The 12,118-nt window shown below is 40.0% G+C and overlaps 1 gene segment (V, D, J or C); it reads right to left on the bottom strand.

Moving 5' to 3' along the window:
- Positions 1-406: 406 nt before the first annotated feature.
- Positions 407-12,118, bottom strand: part of LOC109934979 — a 20,318-nt gene continuing 8,606 nt past the window's right edge. The window contains 6 exon segments of the C gene segment in view: positions 407-781; positions 921-1,048; positions 4,204-4,533; positions 4,990-5,295; positions 7,353-7,667; positions 10,735-11,034. Of these exon segments, the coding sequence occupies positions 773-781; positions 921-1,048; positions 4,204-4,533; positions 4,990-5,295; positions 7,353-7,667; positions 10,735-11,034 (1,388 nt within the window).

The following is a 12,118-nucleotide window of genomic DNA, read 5'->3' as shown; positions in this document are numbered from 1 at the left end:
AATAAGCTTCTGGGGAAGCAACGCTGTTGATTTTCACAATTACCTGACCGGGGACGTGACCCTTTGTGCATAAGAGGAAACATCGAGGGCCTCCTTGCGCTCTAATGATTCTGCCTCTGGACTATTCCATAAGACATACCAAGTGAAAGATGGATTTACATTAGTAGGCCATAAGGTAGTGATGCATTAACCTGAATAACTGTATGAATCAGACATAAGTGAAAAGCATCTGGCTGGGAATGGAGCAGGGCGTGTAAACTTGGGAAAATGTATCATTACCGATGGCCCTTGAAAAAAGAAATAAACAAGCTCAAGGTTCGTACTTATTCATTAAAGGTTTATTTACCACTTCAGACAACACTTTTATCGAAAGGTTTATATTAAAATTAACAAAAGTAAACATAATGACTGAATGTCACAATGAGAGAAGAACACACGCTCTCTGAGCTGTGAATGTTAGGGACATCTGTAACAGTCACCATAAAGAGAAAATACGTGCTCGAAATAAAGGATAGTAAACAGTCCTGAATAAAGGACAACAACAAAAATAATCTATAAATGGACTTGAAGCAATTAGGAAGCCAAAAATTATTGCAATCGTAATTACCTCAATGATATCAAGCAAAGTAAAATGGAAAAGCCAGCAATTATTGTCTCAGTTACACATTCATAAATTGAATTTATCTCCTGTCGAAACCAGGACTGATTGTACATTTGGAATCCACTGGCCTCGAAAAACAGATCAGGAAAGTCTATGGGCTCCAAAATTCATTCATTTAGCCTGAAAAATAGTGATAAGGCAACAGTTTAGATGTTTATGATCAGGGAATTCAGGTTTTAATTTTTATTCAATGACACACTTCGAGATTTCACAAACCACAATGGTCTGTTTGAAGTCTGAATGATTTGATTGTTCTCACCTTCACCAGCGTGACGGCAGCGCTGTAGAAAATGCTCAGGAAAAACAGGGTGATGAACGTGGAAGCAGTGGTCCAGATGTTGCCGTTATCATCTTCATAGTCTTCAATCCAAGTGTGATCGATCGAATCTATGAATATAAAACAGAGAGTACATATTTAGATTGTTTATTGATCCAGTCTGATATTTCTTTATCTAAATAATGTAATTCCGAACTGTTACATCTTCTTCAAGCCATGAAGTTTTCCTCAAATTTAACTCTTGATATCTAGTATTGTGTGAGTCACTCTCAGTAATACCTTGCTAATACTAACTGCACTTGCTGTTCCTTTATTATCCATGTCTGAACATTTTGACGTATTTCATCATTTAATCTGTTATTGGAGAATATAATCATTGTTATCATTCCAGGCATACACCTAGGGAACTATTATATTCATTATATCATTATATTTTCAATACAGTTCCGTTGAAAGTTGTGGTCATCACTGGATAAGAGATCAAATGTGATTACTCATCTTCTGCATTTATTTGCGACCAATGTCTTGGCAAATCATGAGCAGAAATTAGACCCACAGTAAGAACATTGTTTCATATTTTTGTTTATAGAATCTGGGTGCGTCAAAAATAACTTTCTGTGCATGTGTCCCTTAGTTTATTTCTGTCTATAGCTTAGTGTGTATGTTTTTCCTTCAGGGTTTGGGTACTTGGTTATGACCGTCTCTTTCTTTGAACGTGTCCTTGTTGGAGTTGTACATGAATAAACACATTGATGTTGCTTTTTTGCCGGTATGTTCATTCACATGGTTCTGCTTTTGTCTGTAAATTTTGTGCATTTCAGAATATATAAGCGTCTTTATGTTAATATGCCACTTAATTCATTGATGCCTATTTTGATGTCTTAATGAGTTTGTGATTTTTTTTTCCGTTCATGCTGTCTAAAATATGTGTTTATGTGTCGAATTCAGATTCCCCCCAACCTTATTATATTTTCATGTCTGTGTTCCATTGTTGGCTTATGTTAGTATGCAACTTCGTGGTTTGATGGATGTTTATATTTATGGAATAATATCTGCTTGCATGCCAATGGATCCTATCTTATCTACTGATATGATTTCTTGTATTATTGCACGTGGATTTTTACTGATACTTGTGTCATTACCTTGTTTTTTTGTAAATTCCCCTCTGTGTGTTGATCTATGCAATTGCATGTCTACGTGTGAGACTCATAAATTGCGTACATGCCTGACAGTGCTTCTATGTTAATCAACGTATCTTAAATATAAATAATTCAGCTGTGCCTTTCTTCATATACCTACGATTGTGCAAATGGGTTAATGGTGATCAAAGAATTCTTACAGTGTGGAAGCAGGCCATTCAGCTCTTTGAGTCCACACTAGCCCTCCAAAGAGCATCCCACCCAGACCAACCCCTTATCCTATCCCTGCATTTCCCTCTCTCGACACTATGGGCAATTTAGCACAGCTAAACACCTCACCTGCACATCTTTGGTCTGTGGGAGAATACCAGAGTAGCCGGAGGAAACACACGCAGACACGGGGAGAACATACAAATTCCACACTTACAGTCGCCTAAGGCTGGAATTGAACCTCGGTCCCTGCTACTGTGAGTTAGCAGTGCTAACCAGTTTGCCAACGTGATCCCCCTAACTGAGATTAATCTTTATCTCTGTGCTCATATGTATCTGTGTGATTGTACATGTGGGAGGACATTTCTTGGGTATTGTATGTGTGTGTTTAATAATGTGTATCTGCACGAATATTTGTGCGTCCCCCTGTTTATTTCTGTGTGTATTTTTCTGTGTACTTGTGTTTTTGTGTGAGTTTAAACGAATGCTCATGTATCATATGCATGTGTGTCTCTGTGCGTATACTGTGTATGATGGCTTATCTGTATGTGTATTTATGTGTGCGCATATGTATGACCCTTTAAGTGCGAGCCTGAATAAATGCGTTTTTAGTGCGTTTGTAAGCATGTGTGTGTATCTGTGTTTGTTTCTGCTCTTATCCCACACTGTTTTCATTTTTACTTTTGTTGCAATTTTAATCGATTGCCAGTAATTCGGTTCGACCTTGATGGTGTAAGGAACATTTCTCGCCTTCGTGGAGAGATAAGCGTTTAGTGAACGACTCTTGTTGCATTCAGAGAATTTCTGTCGCTGGGACAAGGGATCTGAGTTCACTCCCCACAAGTCCAGAGATGTATAATAGTATTTCTAAATATGTTGGATAGAAAATATCTGCAAGTGTTCTGTAAGTGATACAAAATGACGTCAGTGTTCAAATACCTGAACTGACCCCACGTGCGTCAGGAAATTGAGTCAAAACTATGGAATATAAACTGGATTGATGAATCACCAGTTTAGTTTTGAATTATGTGGAATCAATGTTAACAGATTATTAACAGGACAAGCGCGTCCAACATGCTTCCAAGGAATTATTTTGAATGTAAATTTTAAATCTTTGACCAGTAGGCAGTTAGCCGCCTGCTTCTGTCAGCTACCAGGATCACAGAGGGCGTCTAACGTGAAAACTTTCCACGTGAGTAAGCAAACAGTCTGTTAATTGCTCCCCTCTCTTCTCCATCTGCTCGACAATAACAAATTTTCTTTCGGTTTCTCTTTGGTGTGGAAGTGAAGATACATTCTGTGGACTGATGAATTGGTGCAAAATCACTGGCAGACCCCAGAAAGAAAGGTTAAATGCAAGTTACTTTGCACTCTATGCGATTGGTGCCCATAGTAATTCTTTCTCGTTGGTATGTCCCAATCCAAAATAATTTTAGAAATCTCTTAAATTTAAGTTCCCAGTTGGTGCAATACCACAGTTTAAAGCTGGCATGAATTTTATAGGAATGAGGAATCAGGAACACCAATCAAAATTCGTGGTATTCATTTTTCATAAAATGGACATTATAAAATTTCATTACAGTGGGATTTAAAGTAGAGGAGAAGGTACTTTGCAGAGCACTGCAATGTGTAGGCTTTATTCTGTCTCTGAACCAGGACTGATATGAACAGGGAGCATTGACTACACCAGACACGAGTCCTGGACCTGCAAACTATCGACTTTAACTGGAAGAACGGAATATTATTAAAAGTGGGAAACACAATAAATTAAACGGTTGTCTACTTAAATAACAACTGGAGGAAAGAAAACACTTTATTTCTTTTATTGAATTCTTAAGTGTAACCTTGTGATTTTCATTGGCATGAATTAATGGTGTCCATCAGTGCAAGCGAAATATTCACAAAATTCGGTTTACCGCTGGATTTATCAACCGTTCTGTTGATGATCTTCAACGGAATCGCTTCATGTCCCACCACACAGGAGTAAGAAGCACCGCTGGCCCACTCCTCCGCTGCAATCGATAGCAGGCTGTACAAGAAGAAGGAGGTGTTGTCGCTCTCTGCTGTCACTTCGGTGTTCTTGTAGTTACTGGGATTAACCGGCTTGTCGTTGGTTGTCCACTTGACAAAGATCTCTTGGGGCCTGAAACCTCTGACTAAACAGGTGAGGGAAACAAACCTCTGCATGGAGAGTTCTTCTGTCGTTGGTAGGAGGACAGTCACCGATGGCTCCAGTGGATTTTTAACTGCAGAATATTTGAAACAAATATAAATAAATTTTAAAAAAATCAAGAATCAATATTGGGATTTTACCGAATTTGAAAATATTCCATTTTTAATTTGGGATTTATTCACCTTCATTTTAAAGGAACAGAGTGGTGTCCATTCTATTCATTTAAAAAAAAGTTTTAGTTAGAACGTGGTACCCATGTTTCCAGACCAGAACTCGGAAATTTTGTCCATTTGTCATTACTGGTGTTTCCATCACAAAACTCCTGGTGTCCTCACAAATTGTTTGACTTAATCATAATAGAATTTACTTGTCTGCATTTTTTTCTTAATCAGCTACTTAGCGATCCTGCCAGGGTGTGCATCATCAATGCTCCCAGCGGTGTCAGTTCCTTACTAATCAAAGCATGCTATCGCTGTGACTGGATCTAAATTACACATACGATACTTTGTGCTTTCATTTATTCACTCACTTTTCTCCTTGTGGATGGAGTCTCTCAGAGGAGTCGGTAGATACTGATGATTCGCCACGCATTCGAAAACAACCTCACTCAGCCAGGCTTCAGTCGAAATATCTAATTTGCTGATTGCACCATCGGAATGCTCTCCGGACTGGTGAGCAATCTCTGATTTCACAGTCTTCTCGTCTTGTAACCAGGTGAAGTTGACTCCAGAATGAAGATTGGACACAACACATGTTAACGTCACCGTCGCCTCCAGTAGGACCTGTTCGACTGGTGGTGGTAGTATTTTGGCTGTGTAACCATGGCACTCAGAAACTACAATGAAGTAGAAATTAGAATCAATGAAAAATGCCTCTGGAGGAACAAAACACCAGTGTTCAGTCTATTTCCTCACAAGGTAAAGAAACTTCCTTCGAGATGGCAGCTTCCAACTATTCCTGAAACAATCTTAACTTTTGTTCATGTATTTTGATACGTAAAAACGTTCGTGCCCTCTGTACTTATTCCTAAAGAACACTGACTTGGAACAAGTGTATGCTGTGAAGTAAAAAACATCAATGGTACCATAATTTAACCCATTCAGTAACCTTCCTTTCAGAATTCTTCACTCAATTAAGGCCAACGATTGATACTTGTGACAAAACTTATCTCCACTCAATATAATGAATTCATTTTTACATTTATGAGGCATACATGCAAATGTTGGCGGTCACACTGAATGCCAAATCAAATCCCAATTTCATTAAAACTGTCATCAAACGTAGTTATTCTCTTATTCCTCGTGTATTTACGGAGATTTTAATATGTTACAGGGGTGGTGAACTTCCACGGAATTTCTGTTCAATGTGATTTAAGGTGATGGAAAATAATTTGCATTATTGGTGTGAGATCATTCTCTAAAATATCTTATGAGATATTATTTCTTGTATGCCGAATGTCGTGTAGACCTGAAAACAAGAAAATGAGTACAGCATCGGAAATAGTGCAGGACAGTCTTCACCTCAAGCCTTTTCCCCCATTCAGTAGTTAATGAATGCTGTATAGTTTCACTTCATTTACTAATCTGCATTTTTTAATGTCTTCACAGATCAAAAAACAATCAAGCAGGAGGGATTTGTATTGACGTGCAAACTTACCTGACATTTGCACTGGTAAATTTCAGACTTCCACTACTCAATGTGTAAACATATCCAACCTGAATCCAAGCTTTAACATCCTGGCTCTCATTCCTCGTCCATTCATCCCTATTGCGACATTTCCACCAGAATTTATGCTCCTGCCATATCCACTAATTACAGAAAACAGCTAAAACAGGTTCGATTAGATCACGTTTATCCCTGTTAATCAAGTATGATACTCATTTGGTCTGTATTTTGGTGTCATGATTGAAGTTAAAGTGTTCCATAACATGTAAAATTTTGTCCGACAGTGCTCAAGGCCGACAGATAATTCTGACATTGGAACGAATTATTGAACGCATTTTGTTTTATTTTCAAATAAGTGTCGCTTCATATTGTACTATGTCATCTTCAGACCACAAATCAAAAGATATAGGAGCAGAATCAGGCTGTTCGGCCAATCAAGTCTGCTTTGCCTTTCGATTATGGCTGATATGTTTCAACACCCCATTCTCCCGCCTTCTCCCCGTACTAAGCACGAGCCAATCTGTCATTTTCTGAAGAAGTGTCTCGGCCCGAAACGTCAGCTTTCCTGCTCCTCTGATGCTGCTTGGCCTATTGTGTTCATTCAGCTCTACAGCTTGTTATCTCAGATTCTCCAGCATCTGCAGTTCCTACGATCTCAGGAGCCAATCTATCTCTGTTTTATATATTCTCAATGTTTTGACCGCCACAGCCCTCTGCAGCAGTGAGATACACAGATTCACCACTCCCTGGCTGAGGAAATTTCTCTTCGTTCCCGTTCTAAATAGCTGTCCCTCGACACTGAGGCTGTGCTGTCGGCTGTTAGTCTCGCCTACTAGTGAAAACATGTTCTCCGCATCCACTCTATCTCAGTCCTTCAGTGTTTTCCAAGTTTCAACGAGCTCTCTCCACGACGCCCACCCCCCAACCCCCTTATCATTGAGGCCGTTACCATCAATGGATTCAGCATTCCCACTCTCTCTCCAAGGATTGTCAAACAACAAACGAATCCAGCTAACTGCCGTATGTCTTCAACATGGAGGGAAACATGTTTCTCTGCTTTGTATTATGAGCAATGCTTGCATAACACTCACAATGATTTGAGATACACACTGCATGATCTCAAATTAGAAGTTGTTCCGTCCTATTCACTAAGCCTGATAAATTCGTGTATTTGATTTACATCAGAGATCAGAATATGTTTTCTTTCTCTTGGTATGTGCCTCTTACCCTGAGGTCCGGTGACGTTCCAACTTTGAATGGTCCCATCATAATTGACCTGGCATGTATAGACTGCTTTGTCGAACCATTCAGCATAAGGGACTCTCAGGCGACTGGTCGCTGAGAAGTTTCCATTCGCTTCACACACGGGAGAAGTGAAGATGTCAGAATCCATACGTCGTCCGTTCTTCAACCAAGTCACGGAGATTGACTTTGAATGGAAGTCAATGATTGAACAGACGATGGTTGCAAATTTTCTGCTCTCGATTTCTTCACTGGAACTCACAGTTAGGAGAACAGTCGGAGGGTCAGGTTTTGGTGCACCTTAAGAAAACATATCATGAAAATTATCTGATGGATTTGAGAACAAATACAGTCAGTTCTTATCTACCAAAGTTCATTGCCGTTAGTAGATATAACCTAAACATTCCAAGGATCCTAGTTATGCAGAATACTACAAAAGCTCACATTCAGGCAGAATAATCAGCAGGTTGATATCAAGTGCCAAAGTTGGAAGAAACAGGAAGTAGTAAATATGGCAAAAAAATTATACATCAGTCAAAAGAAAGTCCAAATAACAATGTTGGACAGTCTGCATTTTAATGAAAGGATTCCGACGAGTTGAGGAGAGATGTGATAAAATTAAGTGATTGACATCACGGAGATATGTTGAGAAAGGGGCAGGGCACATTATTGCAGGATATATAGCCTTCAAGTGAGACACGGGAAGTTATAAAACGGAGGGAGTGTGTGTCTGTTTCAATATTGAGCAGGATGTTTTCAGCAGAAAAGAGGAATGAAATCATAGATAGCTCCTCAAATGAAAACGAATGAAAAGGACTTAAAAAAACAAAATAACGCAAAAAGACTGCTCGGCAAGCACTGTTGGCCCTTTTACAGGTCCGAGAGACATAAGAGTGCAGATGCGTCAGCAAATTTTCAGACAATTGTACGTAAATAGGGGAATGATTGTAAGGATTTCAACTTCCTCAATGTAGGCTGGGCATTCATCGTTTCAAATGTCCCGAGGGAGCAGAATTGTGAAATTGAGCTTTTAATACAGTACGGAGAAGGTCTTGCAAGAGAAGGCTGAACCTGGAATTAACTTTAGGTAATGAGGCCGACAAAGTGCATAATGTATCAAAGGAGAAACATTTTGTAGAGAGTGGTCACAAATCAATTGGATTCAAGATTGTTCTGAAAAGGAATAGTAATAGTCCCGAAGCAAAATTGTGAAACATGGGAAGGTCAGATTGAATAAGGTTGGGTACGATTTGATCAGAGTGAACTGAGAGCGGACACTTATTGGTAAATCTGAGTCATAGCAGTCGGACGCATTCAAAGAGGAAATAGAAAGACTAAAAGGTCAACATGTTCCAACAAAGAAACATCATATGATGAAAAATGCTGTGAAACCTGGACATCAAAAGTAATACCGGATTATATAAAGAGAAAAAAAGAAGGCTTATGGCATATGTCGAATGTTCAAAGTAATGGAAGCTCTCAAGAAGTACAGAACGTGCAAGGGAAAGTTTTAAAAGTGAAATTAAGAGAGAAAAACGAAGCATAAACTAATAATGGTTGACATAGGAAAATACTTTTTTTTTTAAAAAAAGAGCTGTGTTACAAGTTGATTAATGATAGAGGGATAACAAGGGAAACAATAGGGCCCATTAATTGCTACAGTGATATTATTTGTGGGGAGTAGCAGCACGTAGGTTATATTCTAAACGAATACATTGTGTCAGAGTTCACTACTAAAGTGGACGATCCGGGTACAGAAAGCATGGAGAAGAGTTGTGATTTGCTTTAAGAAATCTGCATTAGATGAGTGGATGCTCTGTGTTGTTTTACGGGGCTGATGAAATGTACCCAGGGCTGTTGAGTGAGGAAAAGGAGGAAGTGGTTGAGGTGATGACAATAATTTTGAATTCCTCTTTGATCACAGAGGATATCTCAAATGACTGTAAGTCATCAAAGTGTTACCATGAAGCAAGAGGGAGCAAAGGATAAACCATGGAACCAGAGGACAGTCAACCTCGGCTCAGTGGTAGGGAAAATATTGGAAGCAATTCCGAGGAACACATTTAATCTTCATTTGGAATAGGTTAATCAAAAATTCTCGGCAAGTTTTATTGAGGGGAAGGCATGTCTAACGAACTTGAGAGGATTTTTCAAAGAGCAACCAGGTATGTAGATGATAACAAAGCTATGAGACAATGGGATCTGAGAAAATGTGACTAATTGTATCCAGAACTGGCTAAGTGGCAGGAATTGGAGGGTAATGGTCGTGGTGTGTTTGTGTGACTGGAGGTCTGTGTCTGGTGGTGCTCTGCGGGGATCAGTATAAATATCCTTACTGTTTGTGATGTATACAAACAATTTAGAGCTGAATCTGGAGGGGTTGGCCAGAAGTTCCGCAGATGGAATGAAAATTGTTGAGCTGTAAGTAGTGAGCTTAAAATTGTACAGCATAGGAGGATAAATAAGAGGTGGCTCGATGGGCTGATCATGGCAAATGGAAATCATTCTGGGTAAGTGTGAGGTGATGCATGTATGCTGAAAAAAATGCAAGGTTTAACACTATAAATAGTAGAACCCTGGGATGCACAAGATTCTTTAGTGCGCATGCCCACCTATCGCTTGTAGCACAGGACTTGTCAAAAGGTCAGAGTCATAGAGATGTACAGCATGGGAACAGACCTTTCGGTTTAACACGTCCACTGGGGCCAGATATCCCAAATTAATATGGTCACATTTGCCAGCTTTCGGCACATATCCCTCTAAACCATTCCTGTCCATGTACCTGTCCAAATAACTTTTAAGTGTTGTAATCGTATTCCACCAGTTCGTCTGGCATATCATTCCATACACATATCACCCATTGCGTGGTCCCTGTTAAATCTTTGCCTTCTCAACTTAAACTTATGCCCTCTAGTTTTGGACTCCCCTATCCCAGTGAAAAGACTTTGGCTATTCACTCTGTCCATATTGCTTATGATTTTATAAGCTTCTGACAGGTCTCCAGTCTTTGAATCTCTAGGGAAATTAACCCCATCTTATTCAGCCTTTCCCTGTAACTTAAATCATCCAAACCTCGCAATAAGATACATAGTTTTCAGATAAGGGCAGGACGTTTAGAGTGGAATAAATCGTTCAGACGATGATAGATGTGGAGCTGAGTGCCTGTGAGTCATGTTGAAGCTGAAACCCTCATAACATGTTGGAAGTATTGAGGCAAATACTTACTTCTTTGATTGGTATGTGCTGGATGGGCCGAAGGGCCATCTTCTCTGCTGTGTACATCTATGATTCTGTGAAAAGTGTTATGAATAATGCCCTATTCACATAAAGCACACATATCTGTTTACCCCGTTCCCATAACACTTACATGGCATTCCAGTGCTCTTGTCGGACCCACTGTGTCGAACCTCACAGGAGATTTGGCTGCATTCCGCGTCTGACTCGTTGAGGTCTAACTGGCTGCTTAGGGTGTAAGTTCCCTTCTTGTTTCTCACCGATGGGTAGGTCTTAAATCCAGTTGTGATCGGCTCCCCACGTTTCTTCCAGGTCACACTGGTGGCGTCAGGGGAATAGTCCATCGCCAAACAACCAAAAATCACAGAACCATCAGTGTTGCGTTGCTGACAGGAGGAGACTAGACCATAAAGTGTCGGGGAAGACGGTGTCACTGGGAAAGAATGCCGGATTAAGCAAGTTAGACTCTGTTAATTCATAGAATCCTTACAGTGTGCAAACAGACCATTCAGTCCAACGCGTCCACACTGCCACTCCGAAGAGCATCCCATCCAGAACCATTCCCCTCCCCTATAACCCTGAATTTCTCATGGCTAATCCACCGAACGTACATACTCCTGGGCACTGTGGGCAATTTTGAATGGCCATTCCAGCTAACCTGGACATCTCTGGACAGTGGGAGGAAACGGGAACACCCGGCAGAAACACATGCAGCCACGGGGAGAATGTGCAAACTCCGCAAAGACAGTCGCCCGAGGGTGAAAGCGAACCTGGGCCCCCAGAGCAAAATACATTCAGATTATTTTTGCTTTATGTAATTTGTTGATCATAATCTGTTATTTGGCCCTCCACGAACACGCCTTATATCATGACTATTATGTTATAACTAAGGAATAAGAACAGTACGATCCCATCACCATTCAGAGTATGAAAGATTTTGTCAACAAAATTGGCATTTCAATTGCATTACAAGTGAATAGAGGAGGACTTCAATTAAATAAAACCTCAAAAAAAAAACTACGGGTGCTGCAAATGAGAAACAAAAAGATAAATTTCTGGAAAAGCTCAGCAGGTCTGGCAACATCCAGGGAGAGAAATCTTAATTTTTCTGGTCCAGTGATCCTTCCTCACAACTCTGATTCCTCTCCACAGATGGGGTGTGTGTGTGTGTGTCTGTGTGTGTGTGAGAGAGAGAGAGACCAAGAGAGAGAGTTTCATTGTTTATTCAGCATGTCTACATTTCTCAATCAAGAAAATTATGTGAAAGGTGAATCGTCTTGTCCTTTCTATGACTGCTCTTGTGTAAGCAGGTTCACTGAAATTGACCACTGTCATCTCATACTACCTCAGCTTCCCCATGCGCCCAAAGATTTTTAAAGTGACTGAACTTCAAAAGTGACAGTAATCTGTAATTGAGATAACAAGGTGGAGAGCTGGATGAACACAGCAGGTCAAGCAGCATCAGAGGAGCAGGAAGGCTGACGTTTTGGGCCTAGACCCTTCTTCAGAACCTTTTT

Source organism: Rhincodon typus, chromosome 42 (assembly GCF_021869965.1).
Source record: "Rhincodon typus isolate 14 chromosome 42, sRhiTyp1.1, whole genome shotgun sequence".
In the NCBI taxonomy this organism is placed as follows: domain Eukaryota; kingdom Metazoa; phylum Chordata; class Chondrichthyes; order Orectolobiformes; family Rhincodontidae; genus Rhincodon; species Rhincodon typus.
Note: the sequence above shows the minus strand (reverse complement) of the source record. Positions and strands in the feature narration are given on the sequence as shown.